This window comes from Falco peregrinus, chromosome 7 (genome assembly GCF_023634155.1).
Source record: "Falco peregrinus isolate bFalPer1 chromosome 7, bFalPer1.pri, whole genome shotgun sequence".
NCBI lineage: Eukaryota > Metazoa > Chordata > Aves > Falconiformes > Falconidae > Falco > Falco peregrinus.
The window spans coordinates 49,048,474-49,064,794 of NC_073727.1; the positions used below are offsets into that span (position 1 = coordinate 49,048,474).

Below are 16,321 nucleotides of genomic sequence, written 5' to 3' on the forward strand. Positions count from 1 at the left end.
CCCTTTATTACTAATGAGCCAAGTTACAGAGAATTAAAGGGAGTCACAAATTCCCAGTAAGACAAAGCCTCTTTTTTTTAACACAAATTATTTATCATCTTATTACAACCATTTATGCTCTTTGTATATTGTTCTTGAACATGAAATTATATGCAGTTAACCATTAAAGAAGTTTTAATGTCCATCCAGTTCTTTAACTAGAAACATGCAGTTTTCTTATGTCACCAGTTACCTGTAGCAGAGAATTTACATGTTCTTTAAATCAATAATTACTGAAGGTACATTATTAGACCTAACTTTTCCAATAAATGAATGCCAAAGATATTTGAGAGTAAGAGATAAGGCACCCCTAGTTCCCATCCCCCTCAGTGATATTGATTCAGACCTCCTAGTGACTTCATTGAAACCAGGATGAAAGGTCCTCTCAGTTTCACAGTAATGCACACTGGCTGTCACCGGGGAAGTAACGCATATTGTAAAAGCATACGTATGACCTTCACCAGCCACCAAGGGAATGCAGCAGACAAGTTCTGGCTGCTCAGAACAGTGCTGGGAAAAGCCCTAGTTGCCATTTAGATCACCTGCCACGTCAGAAACACCAAAACACCCTGAAAAGATACAGGAAGCAGTAGATCTTGATTTTTCCATCAAATTCTTCTGATCTTCCAATGTCACTTATATGAAGGTCAGAGTTGTCTTTTGTTAATTATTTTTGACCAAGAGATGACTGTTTTTAACATCCAATAAGACGCTCAGTAAACAGGTCAAAATAGCAGTAGAGCTGCAAAGATCCCTTCCCCTTTTTCTTGAGAAGGGGAAATACTGAACAGGCTCTTAACCTAGGACATGAACCATCCATAATGTTCAAGTACATTTGTAGGGAACTCATGGTAACCACCTACTTAGTTTAAACTTAATTACAAACAACACAAGGAGTAGGGGCTACACTTTGCCATGACCAGTAGAGAGTAAGAAACATGTCAAGTGCTGCTGCATCATGAGGCAAGTACATGGGAACTCGATGTGGGAAACAATTCAGAAAGCAAAAAGGTCATTGCAAAAAGTAAACTAATGTCAACAAACAATCTTGCCAATTTCTAATTTAAGACCATAGTCATTGTTTACAGAAGTATTTTTAATAAAATGTGATACTACTTTTCCATTCTTCTTCCACTGACATGCAGGAATTACAGGACAGTGCACATAAAAACACTAGCTATACTGTGACATGTATTGCAGTTGAATATGCTCTACCCTAAGCTGAACATGCCCAAGTAGTTAAGGCATCTCTACATGACACTAATACCAAAACTAGGAATTCAACTATTACTACCCAGTAAGAAAAAAACCAAAGTTAAAATCACAGGAGGAAAACACCTTATAGACTGAATTAAATATCTTTACTGCTTAACAATAAAATAATTACAAGCAATACAGTAGCTATTTACAACTTCAGACTAACAGAAAAAAGTAAGACTCATCACAGATACACTGAAAAGTTTGATTATACTAGATGGCAGAGATGAGTTTAAGGTGCAGCAAAGCTGAAAAGCTACGATATCTCAATCCACAGATTTACATATTTGCTTTTGTATGTTTTCCCTCCTGTCATGTTGTCAGTCAAGTATTAGACTCAGCAAGGCAGCAAAACGTACACAAGGCATCAGCAATTCTGTGAGGTGTTATTTTTCTCCCCAGCATATCTATGAATGAATTTACATAAGCTTATGTTGTTATTATGTTTAATGTAACAGTACTAACCTCAGCTTGCAATTAAGCTTCATTATGTATCACTACCTGCAGGGGCAGTTAGGACCACGCTTCTTGTCACTGTCAGTTATTTCTCCTACAAGACTGCAAGGTTATCTTCTCCCCTCCCCTCCCCCTGCCCCAAGTCAGCTAACTTCAGGTTGTAACTTGGTTCCTTAAAAAAAAAAAAAAAAAAAAAAAAAAAAAAAAAAAAAAAAAAAAAATCCTGCTGACCAAGTTGACTATTGTTCTCATTAGCACTTAACAGGTAAAGGGATGGATTTGCTTCAGTACCTCTACCGGGTTCAGCTCTAGTGCCCGAGAAGGTCAAGCACAAATACACACACTCCAACAATGGGGATGATAGCCAAGACCAGGAATTAAACTATCCCAAAGTCCAGAGCATTAACCAAAACCAGAAGTAATTACAATCCACGCTTCTATACCAAGCTCTGAAGTCCAGTAAGGAAGATGCTGCCCGTACCCTGTTCTTAGAGGAGAAAACAGCAGCAAATTGAGAGGAAGGCAGGAAACTGGCAATTCTCATGCTGTAGCTAAATCTGGGAGAGATCGTGAACTGCTGTATATTATTGCTTTTATGCTAGAGATTAGTCATCTTTACAATATCTCAGAAACTATTAAAGAAGAAAAGGTTATTTTCCTGCATCTTGGTTAATTCATGTCCTATTTGACCTCTTCTCAGAAAAACAGACTAAGTAATACAGTTAAAGAAAAAAAGTAGACTAAAATTGAATTTTTCAAGGCCAGTTCATGCAAACACTAATTCTTTTCCACCCAAGTTGCTCCTCAGGTTAAGGCCAAAATTTTTATAAGCTTTGGCTGTCTTTGAGTGAAGTTTTACAGTTTAATTCAGCAGTGGAAAGCAGCAGGAGCAATTAGATTGGAGACTATTTTACTAGCAGTCAAGTATTTCTTTGCTTGCACCACAGAAACTGAACTGGGAAAAGGACTACAGATCATCTTAGGTGATGTCGCCTTGGACAGTTAAAATTGCCAAATCAATCTTTTTGATCTCTCTTCTTGCATGACTAATAAATTGAACTCCATAATTCTCTTTCCCAAAAAAATATCCCTGCTGAAATGTCTTTGGCCTCAGGTATCTCAGGTCATGTGAAATTAATTAGCTTGAATAGGTATGCTTTTGTCTTTAAAAAGATTTATCACATTTGCTAAAAGTCAGCAGTGAGGCAGCAAAATGTCTTCAGAAGTATGGGGTCTGACATTTACTATTATGTAAACCACCCTTAGAGGAAAGAAGAAAATTAAGGAGAAAAAAACGGTGGTAAAGATCTATACAGCACACACCCCAGAAAGTCAGATATGACTTTTCAGTTAGCAAATGAATCAATGCCTGGTATAATGAGGGAGGGACTCTTAATTTTAAGATACATATAAAGCCATCACATTGCAAAGCACTCCAAGCACAGCTCACTAGTTTGCCTACTGCCCTGTCTTCTCCCATCTTCACTTTATTTGGTGTCCTTGCAGGGGAAGGAACCAGTCAGAGCCCTGGAGAGGGAACGCACAGGAGCCCCAGCACCAAGCACTTGCCTTCTCACAGGCTAACCTGGAGCTGAGCCCTGGAGGATGCAATCTGCTCCCAAACTGCGCCTCAACCTCTTCTTTGCTCTTTAAACTGAAACCCATTTTGGAAGACTGCAAAGCAGGAGAGAGCTTATAAACAAAAAAGCATGGAAGGTCTGGCTTCGCCCACACTGGCAGGTCCTAGCTCTGAGCGCTGCCAGTGCAGCAGCTGCTGGCCAGTGCAAATGCCAGGGCACCAGCACAGGACCTGGAGGATCAGGAACAAGAACACTGCAAATGCAGAAATAAGACTGTATAAGACTAAGAAAATTGAAGCTGAGAATCTGGATTGGAAAGGGATGGGAGACCATGACAAAAGGGGAAGGGAGGCACAGCTCTCGGGCATGCAAGGACTTTAAAGGCAGTTCCTGACACCTTGGAACAAAGCCCCCAGCTGGCTCCATTCAGCAGCCATCCCTCCCCAGACTTATGATCAGGGGGCAGGGAAATCCAGTGTTATTTTCACTGAAACACACGAACATCTCCAGGGGTTTATGTTCTTCTTGCAGAGCACATCCTTCCTAGCAATAAAGTGGTTTTGCCATCCCTGTGGGAAAAACTTCCCTAATGTAATGAAGACACGATTCTTTGGGGGAAGGAAGAGCCTCAGTTTGCCCACGCTGGATCTGTGAACTTCATCTAGAGTGACAGCCCTAAGCTCCAACAGGCTGTGACAGATCTGACTCTATGGGTCTAAATTTAGAGTCAGGGCATCATGTTTCTTGTGCTGACTCTGGGTCCTACCTGCCAAGTTCAGGAATAGCAGAAGAGGAAACCAACCCATCTGAAAGCAAACTTGGAAAAGTACCTTGGAAAATAAGAACACGAAAGCCAGCAAAAACCGACTCCAAGGAGAAAGAGAGGGCAAGGCTAAGACTGCTTAGACAGAGATGGAAAAATAGGACCAAACACACAAGCATCAAATCCTGTAAGGGCTGGGAAGGTGAAGAGATGTAGAGTGGGAGAAGGGAAAAGAAGGACAGACCGAGCAGGTCTGGAGCTTTAACAAGAAAAACTGGGTCTTGCTAGGTAAGCAACTAAGTGACAAAGAAATGGGAATGAAATAGGCAGGGGTGAGCAAAACTCCAGATTTGCTGGGATTTGCTGGGCAGGCAAGCTTTCTGACACAAGAGGGTGTAATAGTAAGGGCAGGGAACAGGGCCAGAAAATAGGAGTAAAGAAAGTAAACAGGGCAGAAAAAAAACCTGTACTTCCAGAGTCTAAAGTGGGACACAAGACTCCTGAATCCCTCAACATGCCTATCAAGTTTTCTAAAAACCTTCTAGAGTTGCAAGTGCAAGTATCTAGCCACTATGCTATGTAATTATCAGTTGAAGTGTCAGAAGTCTATATGATGGATCTAGAAATCCCAGGCCCGCTGTTATGCCAAGCAAATAGATACAGATTGAAACTATTTAGAATTTTGGAAAAGTCAAAACTAGGGTTGATTGCAAAATCTTTGTTCACTCCCCTTTTACTTATGTGTAACAAACAATGTATGGTTAACAGAGCAGTAAGTTACCCTGTGGACCTGAAATCAAACTCTACCTTTCGCCAAGAATTCCCCTGTAACTAATCAGAATCATTTAAAGCACATTTTTACAGGTAATCACTAACTGCATGCCAGATTAAAAGGCTTCCTTAGATGATTAAACCCTCGCCAACACGGGAATCATCTTTTTGAAGTCCCTTCTCCATGCTGATCAAGCTCCATCTGAAAAAGAACTAGAATTTTTGATGGCTTTACTTGAGTTTGCAGAAGAGATGAACCCTCTGAGCTCTGCCGTAAGACTCAATAAGAGCTCTGGTTTATGTGAAGATATTACAGAAATGTCAAATCCTCTGGATAATCCATCCAAAATCTCAGATTGGTCACTCAAAATTAGTAGCTACTTCTGATATCCACCTTTACTTGGAATGGCTGTAACACAGAAGACAGTAAGTACTATTGCACGGCAGAAAGGAGTTCTGGAAATGTATCCGGTAATACTTACAGACTGGTAAGTATAAATGAAAAAAGGATAGAAAGGGATAAAGGGATAGAAAAACAAGGATAGAAGACAGTTCTTCAGAGTTTGAAGAGCATACATTAACTATCCATACGTGCCTTAATTGTTGGGCTATACCACATGAAAACAGCTAAGTCTGACTCTTGAAATCAGACTGGACCGAGCAATGAAGAAACCCCATACAAACAGGAAAAAATCACATGGCTTAACATAAAGATGAATTGTGCTGTATCAGTATTTATTTGAATGCAAACTTCCCTATTGGTTAAAGCTTGGTAAAACAGATTATCATTTTTTTCCTCTTTAATTTTAACAAAATATCCTTACTACACAACCATCATAGGCTTGTGAGTAGCACATATGGCTCTGCTACAGGAAAAATTTCTACAGCAAGCACTGAGGCTTGGCTGGGTACATTTATTGACCTTAAGACTCAATCCACTTTATATGTGTCTATGCCTTCATTTCAGTGCATGCAAGAAACATGCATTTTGCTCTAGCACAGTTCAAATGAAGAGCACAAACACAAGTTACTGTACTGTGAACTAGAGCAAGAACTATCTCACTGAATAGGTGCCCAAAGCAAATAGGGGTACCTCACAGCATACCTGAGATACTGTGCTTTGCTCACCTGCCTATTCTCTTATAAAAGAATGAGAAGACATTGCTTTCTTCCTAAGTCTTTTGTAAAACCCTACTGAATTGATTTAAATCAAGTTCAGCAATTTTGAGTACACTATGCAATTGCAATTTAAGGATGTTTGTATGCCAAACTAGTTCAGAGGCTCAGCTGTTTATTTTTTATTTATGTGTTTAAATGAAGGGCAACTACAATATAATTAACATGCAAGGACAAGTAAAATTCTTGGACTGAACTTTACAATTCCATACAAAATTCCTCAGTTACCATTTTGTTTTCTCTGATGTAAATCAGATTACATTCACCTAGCCTCTAAAATTTCTGTATCCTAAGCAGCTGAATCAATCTAGTTTACAGAAAAGGTATTTTAAACAACCCAAATGACTTGGTAAATGAAAAAACTTCAATAAGACCAAAATCAGTCTCTTTATATTTTCAAGGCACAGCTGAAACTAGACTTTCTTACATGAGGTGATTTCTATTGAACACCAGCAATTTCCTTGCAATCTGAACATGCCAGTCTTCATAAATCTGCATCTTGTCAGGGCAAAGAAGCCATGCTCAAGTTTGAATTAGATGCGTGCAGCAGTCAGGAATATGTCCTTTTATGTGAGTCTCTTTAATCATTAACATGGCTTTCATAGTTTTGGGTGGTTTAATGGGCCATGAAGTTACAGAGTTACTTCAGATCCAATGAGCATCTGACCATACCCTGTGGCAGGGAAATCCAGGCGGAAAGCGGGATCTGGCTAAATACGCAGTCTAAAAGGAAAAGCCACTTCATAAAAATTTATCCATGGGTGTACAAGTATGAAAACAGTTCTACCTGTTTCAATACAATGTCTATAACATGTACACACATAGCACATTCTCACAGCATCACTGTCGTTCCAGTGTTCGTGCCATGTTTATGCTAGGGTAAGTATAAAACAGGCCTTCCTTTCTCACCATATTTTCATTCTTTGCGTCATCCTGCCCTGCCTCACTCTTCTGCAGAACCGTCCACCCTCTGCAGCAGTTAAAAGCAGCGTAGAGCAATCAGTTACATGTGCACACTCCCCTGAAGAGCAAACTAGCCAAGAATGCATCGGATGAAGAGTACAGGATATCAGCTTTCATCCAAAACAAATCTAAGCCAAAGTGAATCAACCAAGGCCACAAGCCTTATGTTGCCCAGTGTCCTGTTGCACAGGAAGGGAGGGAAGGTAAAAATTTCTTACGTTGCTGACCAAGAACTTCAGAAGGGCAGCGCTCCAGAGGCAGCCATTCATTGCTACAGCACTGCCCTCACTTTATTTCAAAGGAAAACCAAACCAACCCCACCCACACAAACACATCCTTCTTTCTGTATTTATACCCACGTGCAGGATTTCACATGCATGGCCCTTTTCATTAACGGGGTGCAACCTAGTAGTTAGCCCACTTGGAGCACCATACTGGCTAAAAAAAGACCCCATGAGTTTTCTCTGATAATAGCCCAGGTTCCTTCACACACTGGAACTAAAAAGTAGGGAAACTTCCCACAGCCACCACACTGCTGGCCAAAGTGTCACTTTCCACTATCAGCAGAACAGCATAAAAAGCAGGTTTTAAATAGCATCCCAAAGCAATCACCACTTCCTTTCTCATCCCAAAGCAAAACCGAAGATCCTCAGTAAGTTTCAAGTCAGTAAAGAGAATTAAAACAAGAAACATACAGCATGAGAACAGAGAAAAATTCCAAATGAGCAAGTAATTGCACAAAATCTCAGTTAAGACCCAAGTAGCAACACCAGGTGGCTTCAGCTGGAGGTTTGCAGAGTATTTTGGGTGAGCAAAGCTGACTCAGCAGCACTGAGAGTAAACACAGTGACTAAGGCTCAAAACCTGCTGTAATGCACTCAGAAAACTGCATGTAGAAATAAACTGTATAAAGTAAGAGGACCAAAACCCAAACAGATACCATCTTGCAAACACAACTGTATTTTAATATATTAAATAGAACCTTTCATTTTTTCTTAAGACATTAGCATCAAATGTTTTTTGTGCACGCAGAAAGAGAGGGAACAAGCATTACAGTGTTATCTGTTTTCATTACACATTTAGACACATTTTACTAGAAGTATTCTACAAGAATAACAGCATGGTATATTTAACCAATATTGATCTAAACAGTGAATTAAAGTAGTACTTGCAACACAACATTACCTTGGAAAACCGAGCATTTATCCATTTTGTAAAGGTCTTTTTCTGTACATCATTGTGTTCATCTGGAGAGACAAAATAAGAAAATGACAATGAGTGAAAATGCGTTCTTCTTAACCCTAGATTGCTCAAAACAGGTCATACTAAACACTACCCTGACTTGGTGGGATAATTTTTTGCCTAATCCGTCAATAAAGCTGTTCAAACCTCTACAAGACTTTGGTACTTGCAGAGTCAAACAAATGTTTCAGCTTTGCTAGCAACCACAGCTTTGCATTAGAACCAGCCTCACAGCACCTCCTGGGCAGGATATCAATGCATTAAATTCACAGGCTTCCCATCTGGTGAAAAGCAACCTATGGAACCATTGGACTTTTAATCTACAGATTTTGCCAACGCCTTTTTACCCAGATGCACTGCTCCAAAAGCTGCTGAGGTCCTTACTCAAGTTTCTGACACAGATAATGGCTTCCTTCAGTACAGGGCACAGCAACTGTAGTAGCAAAGCTGCTGGAATAACCCTGGAAGCATTTGCATCCTTACCCACCCTCAGGCTGGTTTCACACCTGGGTTAGGAACTATGTTACTGATCAGTCAGTCAAGCTCAACTGAAGTGTGGGAAAGGCTCAGTGGCCCTTTCCTTCAGATGCCTCTACTGGTGTGGAACCAAGAAGTACCACCACCTAGGGTGGAGGAGACGCCCAGAAGGACCCAGCAGGACAAGGAGGAAGGCCAAGGAAGCACTCGCAGGTCAAAGCAGAGGGAGGCACAGTGGCCTCCAGCTGTGCAAAAAGAAGATAGCTTCCCAGGTAATTTAAGGAAGCCACTTGGGAGACACCTACAATTTTACCGTCCTTCCCACTAAACCAGGCTGAGTCACCTCCAGCACAACTCTGCCCATATGAGAAGATACCTGCAGGGTAAATTGCGCTGAGCAGTGCTAGGGGTGAGAGTATGCCTTATCACCTAAACTTAAATGACTGCAAATTACCTGCTGGCAACAGACCAGGCAAAGGAAGTTGGCCCACCATGGATTCTCAGGACTGCTTGCTGCAGCCAAGAATCATAGAACCATTTTAGGCTGTGACTGAAGATCATCAAGTCCAAAGGTTAACCCAGGACTGCCAAGCCCACCACTAAACCACACAGCCTGTGAAAGGCTTTAAACCTCCAAATCCTGCAACAGAGCACAGCCAAGGCAGGCAGTGCCTTCCACCAGGCAAAATGTTCTACAGCTGCAGCCCAGATCATAATCTCCAAGAGGCCTTCAAGACTCCATGAGCTTCTTGACATGCCAGCCTCGAGATACGCAGAATCCCACACCATGCTGCTGCCTGGGATATTCTCTTGCAGAACCTCCTGGTGGCAGCTGGCACCAATTTTTCCAAGCCCCTTACCACAATAAAGCATTTACCACCATGGTGTTCAGACCATCTGTCCCCACACTAAGATGAAGCCATAGAAAAAACTGGATTGAAACTCAGGTGTTCTACTTCATGAAATTATGAAAAGCAAAAAAAGTTATACAGTCTGAAGAGATACCAAATTATGATTAAAAGGCACCACTTACAAGACCATACACCTCAGACAGCAGTAATTGAGACTGTTGTTACAATGAAGTTTTACCTACAAAACCCAGATGTTAATTATTTTTTTAAAAAATCACAGCATACTATCAGAAGATACCTCAGGTAGATGACCTCAAAATTTCTTGTTTCTGGCCCAACATGTATCTGAAATCGATGCCATTCATGTCTAATGTATCTAGCTATAAATCTGTCACACACAGACCACTGGAGCAGTAGAACAAATGATCAGGTGTTCTTTCACCTTACAAGCGAACAGTGGCTACAGCCCAGTCCAGACAAGAGAAGTCACTTTGGTAAGAAATGAGACGTCACAACAGTTAAAAGACTTGATGAACTTTACAAAAATGTTTATATCAATTTAAAGTAAAACCTCAGTTCTGGGCTCCTTTTAAGCTACAGCTGAAAAGCCTGCTTAGGGCATGCCAAAGAGCGCACATCTGCTGCAATGTGGCAGCCCGCAGCCATTGTTTCACCCTCCCATGCCTCTCCTCTTTGTCACCCAAGCGAACCCAATACAGCCCACTCCTCAGTCACACCTTGAGCTCAGCCAGAAATCAGATAGCCCAATGCAGAAAAAGTTTTCTGAAAGAGCTGAAGATACCTACAGTGCATGCACAGCAGACCATGCTTAAAACAGCTTGTTGAAATTCAAGGTGGTGTTCCGGGGGAATACAATTACTTAAAAGATCTCATTAACCCTGGTCTCTTCCCTCAGTGAAATAGAGTGCTTTGCCATCGAAGACAGACAGGATCCACCAGAGCAGGTCACTCTGTGCCAAGTAGCCATCTCAGAGAAGACTGGCAGGGTCAAGATTTAAACTCTAAATATACTGAATACGTTTACTCCATTTTTTCCTTCCAAGTGTTTTTTGTTGTTTTTTGGCAGGGCTTTGTCATTGGCTTTTTTTTTTTTTTTTTAAGGAGAAGGAACTGACTAGATTAACTGCTACTGTTGGACCAAAAAGCTAGCTTTGTGTAAAACTCAATCCCAGACTCTGTCCAACTCTTAATAACGTTTTCCATTTACATTCATTGCAAATGCTATTTGTATTGAATGTACTGATATTTAAACATCCTTCTCTGTCTTTAAATATTATTCAGTAATCTCTGACCCTTTTCTGCCAACATGCCTGAGTACACACCTACACACCTAGATGCTTTCCTAAGGCTCAGTCTGCCTTTTTCCTTCCTTAAGCTTCCGTGACAGTCAAGAGTAACCCCAAAGTTTGAGATCTCACTTTCTTTTAACACGCTTACTAAAGATGCTGAAGACAAAGCACAAAGAGAGGCCAAAATAGTTGTATCGACTGTTTAAAAGGATAACAGTGGTTATGAAAAAGGTCAAGGATTTATAAATCCTGTGTGCAAGGAGCAATACGCAACTCCACTCTGGGGTGGGGGGGGCTAAGCCCCTTCACAGGCATATGCCCAGCAGAAGGCAACAGGTCTTCTCAGCATTACACCAGGTTCAGCCCACCAGGGCTGTACCCATCAGGCAGCCTCACGTCTCAGCTCCCCCTGACCTCAGGTCCCGTTTGTGTAAGCACTCCCGCTACATGACCTTTTGAAAAGAGGGGAAAGGGGCTGGAGTTTTATTAAAAGCGTGTTTCCCAGGGTAGGGAGGGGGACACAACACCAAACTGACAAACCAAAACATACATGACTGATAAACACAAACCATTTGTCTTTAATGGTGAAAGAAAGAATATGAATGTATACACCCTTACTATCTTGCCCATATCACGGCATCCTTTCTATGGCAGTTAAGCAAGGAATCTGAACCCGCCAACTCCCATCTTCAGAAAACATCCTGCTCAGTTATAAACTTGCCCATTCAGACTCTGCTTTCATGTTTGCTTTTAAAAGCCTCTGAAACCAGGATTTCTGTAATTGGCCATTATAGCTAGTGTTGTGTCAAGCTTTCTACTGTAAGTCCTTGGAAATAAATTTGTAACTCAAATGCTGGTGCTTTGTTAACAGCGCCAACTGTTATTTTATCCCTCAAATTAATTTTCTTTAGATTCCTGTGAGTCTGTAAAGCTAATCCCCAGAGGCCGACATTATGATTCAGATAACAAGTTAGCCACATTCAGTCTAAAAAACAATATCACCATTCAGCAGAACCCACAGTACTCCAGCCAGTCAACTTCTCACACAAGGCATTAAAAATGTCAGCAAGTCACAGCCCAGTGAGAAACAAATTCACCACGTTGCTAAAACATCTGTGTTTCCTTTCACACTGCCACAGCCTGACAATAAAAGCCAAGGACTGACTTGGGGCCAAATTCTGCTTCAATACCTACTGACTGTTTCCTCCCTCCACGGCTCTGCCTGCCCTCCAGTCACTTAATGGACTTGTAATGGCCAGTGTCAGAACTGTTTGTTCTTTTAAAAGGAAATAAAAAGAAGCCTAAACACATACAAAGTTAAACTCTCGTGATGACAATGGACAGAAGAAATGCTTCCTATCCCAGATGCTTGTTTGCTGAAGCCTGTTTCTGTTATAGAAGAAGATGTGTGTCTGCGCAATTGGAGTATGCTCAGAGCAAGCAGCTCTTGTGACCAGATGCCCAGCCTGTGTCCTGGCATTGCCACCCCCAAGAGCCGCTTTCACAGCCTTACGTACCTCCACCACCCTCAACACTGCCCCTTAATTTTGTTGGGGCACCATGAAACCACAGTTGAACTCCAGCCTGTTACCTTGTGAATATCATGTTCAGGAGCAAAAAGGAATCTAAATGATCTAAAAATAGAGGTAAAAACAAAAGCCTCAAAGGATTGCGGTTTGTCCTTTCCTCAACCTCTGCTTCATACTGAGAGCCAGCTTTCTTATTTCCCCAAAATGCATTACATGCTTACATGACAGAACTGTGTTATTTGGTTTGTGAAAGACAAAAGTAATCACACCCAAAACAGCTGGCAGAGCAGCACTGTAATGGAAGTGCCCTGGAGAAGCATACAGATGAGATCTGCAAATAAAGCACAGAAATTGCCCAACCATTCCAGCACAAGTTACCAAGGGTCATCTCATGTTTTAAGATTTAAATTTCCCTTCCCCACCTCATTATTTAAGCTCTCAGCAAAGGAATTTAGAAATAAAAGAAGGAATTAGCCTGTGGCTTTCAATTAAGACACTTGGAATGTAACGAAGTTAGAAACATCCCTTTGCCTAAGCCTTTAGGCAAGCAAAAGAAACTCATAGATACCACCCCACCCAGGGCTAGCATGCCTCTGAGACCCTGACCACCTTAACAAAAAGACGGGAAAGTTTTGTGTTCTTAGGTGCAGGATTTTCTGGGCAGAAAAAGCATTTTGGAAGTAATTATCTTTTTGTCAAACTCAGACTAATTCATATATATAAGAGACCCAAAAAAAAAAGCATCTAAAATTTCAGGATGGAAACAGACGTGGTTTTCATCCCACAAGCAAGAGGTAAAAAGCCAAGCAAGCCACAAAGCACCCATGTGCGTGACCACCAAGCTCACTGCAGAACCTCTGATGTTCATCGCGACTGCTGGGCCCCGACTTCCCTAACACAGAACAAACTTTATCAGCCACCTTGAGGTTTTGGGTTGGGCTGGGATTTGCAGGTTGGAGGGTGTGTTTTTTTAAAGAAACCTAAAGCAAAAGTTGAGATTATCCTGCAGATTCCCTCTTCTCTTGCAACACCATAGTAGGGCAAATGGCTCCAGCAACATGTAATTGACTTGTAAGCTTTCACCTTCACACTACAATTTTAATTTCTACAGTCAATGGTGAGCACAAAGTTTTCCTTCATTCCTTCTCCTTCCCTCTCAATCCAACTTCAGCAGTTGGGCAAAACCAGTTATATTAATAGAGGCTCAAATAAAAAAAAAAAGTAATTACACCTGCCTACAGCAACTGCCACACAAAACAGAGTTGCCCAGATTGTAAATTCTGTGTATAAACTAAACCATAAGATACAAGCATTAAAAAAAAAAACAAACTAAAAAAACCAACCCTTCACCCCATTCCCTGGTGTCTCCCAACAGTAGACACCATAAAAACAAGAACCACGGAGAAGTCATGAGGACAAGCCCCCAGTTCTCAAAGTGTGCTGGGAGTCTAAGCTAAATTTACGTCACTATAAAAAAAAAAAAATAAAATCCCCCAGCAACAGATAACTTAGAAGAAGGCATCCTCACAGCTGAAGCAATATTAAAATAGGTTTTGCTGTGAGGTACGGAAACGGCTATCTAACACTCCACACTGCCAGTCCCAGCACATTGGATGTTTAAAAGGAAGCTAGAGACAAAGGCAAGCTCTCAGGAGACAGAAATAACGCTGCGGCACCACGCACCCAGCCTGGTGGCCCACACCGGTCAGCCAGCAGCCCTGCTGTTTTCACGGGATCACAGTGTGAAACCAAGAACTGGAGGCAGGATCCCGACACCTACATAGGGCTGCTCCCGAAGGTCACCAGGGCCTGGCAACCCCACATTTCGCTCCAGCAACCTGCAGTGGCTCGCTAACTTCTGGTCAAACCACACAGCATCAGCTCCCAGTGGAAGACAGCCCTGGGAAGCCTTTCTGCACGATACAAGTACATTTGGGCACATTTCACAAACTGCCAGTGATCGCACCAAGGCTTGAGGCTGGAAATGTTTCTGCCAAAATCTTTGGTTAGAGCAAAGGGTTTCAGCTACCAGCAAGTGCACTGTGGAAAAAAACCCTGAAACACAGGTACCACAAATACCTCTACGACGATGGCTTATATGGACCCTACAGATAAAGGACAAACTTCACACACAGGGAGAGGAAGATGTCCTCGCCATCTTCCTCAGGTCCCAGCTAACACATCAGGCATGCAAAGAGAAGAGAAAGGCAGGTAATTCCTGCACAAAATCTGGGGATTAAGATGTTTCTAAACATACAAATAGGAGGGCACTTAAAGACAGTAAATCTGCAGATACAAATAAAAGGTAGGAATCACAAACTAAACTTAGTACAGCACATCTTGTTATGAACACAGATTAGGTCTTTGCATTTCTGAGCAGTTACAATGAAAACAGAATTGCTTTCTCCAAGTTGGTCTTAGCCATCTGTTCTTTTTTCTCTGCCCAAATTAGAGCTATTATTAGGCTCACTTGCATTTGTGGAGGTGATTCACAGGATATAAAGTCAGAAGGATCATTGTGATCATCTAGTCTAGCGTAATCTCCTGGATAAGGCTGGAGCCATCCCCACAAAAAGCCCATCTGCATACCAGAAGGAAGCAGAGACACAACAGATGTCAGAGACCCTGTGCAGGCCCAAGCAAGCAATATTGCTTGGGCAGAGAAGGAAGCCAAGCCATAAACCATATATATGCAAGTACCTCTCTCTGCTAATTATGGCAGAGTTTCAAATCAGGCAGACATCAAACAACCTTGTTTGAAAATCTTCAGGAAACAATGTTCACAGTACAAAAGGCGTAATGTTATTTTGTTCGCTGTGACAGGCAGTAAAGACAGTAGCACCCTCGAAGTTCTTGTTCACAACACTGAGCTTCTGCCCCCTCATATTCCAGAGTCTCTTTTATCCCAGCTCTGTTCAGCCAAAGGTTTTCCTATCTTCCTTTTCCAAAAACCCAAAGGCTGCAATCCCAAGTCTTCCTCATTCCCTATTCTCTGTCTTTTCACTCCCAAATATTAAAATCTTTCCTGATCCATCCTCTTCAGAGTTGCCCATCTTTTTCTCGGGCTCCTCCATCCATCTCTTCCCACCTGTCCCAAATCTTTTACCGCAGCCCATCATCATTCCTGCCCTAAAATTCTCTAGGTAAAAAGCTTTTCACAAAGAGAAGCCAATTCCTGAGATGTAAACAAATAATACCTGGCTCCTACGTGTTCCTACATGCTCCAGTTTCCTAAGAAGTAAATTAATAACACTTGGCTTCCTATGTATTTGTATATGCTCCACTAGTGGCAGCCCCCCGCCCCCCGACGACTCTGCCCTCTCTCTCACTGGAAGCCCCCACCCCATCCCAGCACATAAGGTACAGGCCATAGGTAGCTGGGTATGCACCAGATTGTACCTCACATGCAGGTGCTGAGAAGCCATTCATCAGGCAGCAGGAAAAACATCCTTTTTTTTTTTTTTTTTCTTTTTTTTTTTTATTTCTTCTGTAGTGGAGGCACTGTGTTCAGGGACTCTTCTTTCAGCCACGGATTTTTCACACAACCTGTAGCTATTTAATTAGCTTTATGACATGAAATTGGATTAAGTTTCCTACTACTTAATCCAAATTGGACCAGTTGGGGGGGCGGGGGGGGCGGAATATTTGAAAGACAAGCATAATCAGAGTATCCTATTTCCCACGTGAAAAACAATGAATCAGTTTCAAAAATGTGTACACTGTTAACATATTTTTAAAATAACATAAATGCTATTTAAATGTTTCTGCTAGCAAGTTAACTAAGTACCTCCCAATACAGACCACATGGGTGCCATTTCAGTGACAGCAGCAGACTAGAGTTATTTAAAAACAAATGGAATTTATAACCCCATGGAATTTAAGTCTTTCCTAGCAGTCCAGTACAGAA

The 16,321-nt window shown here is 41.6% G+C and overlaps 1 protein-coding gene across 1 annotated transcript in view; it reads right to left on the minus strand.

Annotated features, from left to right (window-relative positions):
- UTRN (utrophin) overlaps window positions 1-16,321 on the minus strand; it is a 351,512-nt gene that overhangs the window by 318,306 nt on the left and 16,885 nt on the right. The window contains exon 2 of the mRNA XM_013304556.3: window positions 8,191-8,252. Within this exon, the coding sequence (XP_013160010.2) occupies window positions 8,191-8,252 (62 nt within the window). The remainder of the gene's footprint in view (window positions 1-8,190; window positions 8,253-16,321) is intronic.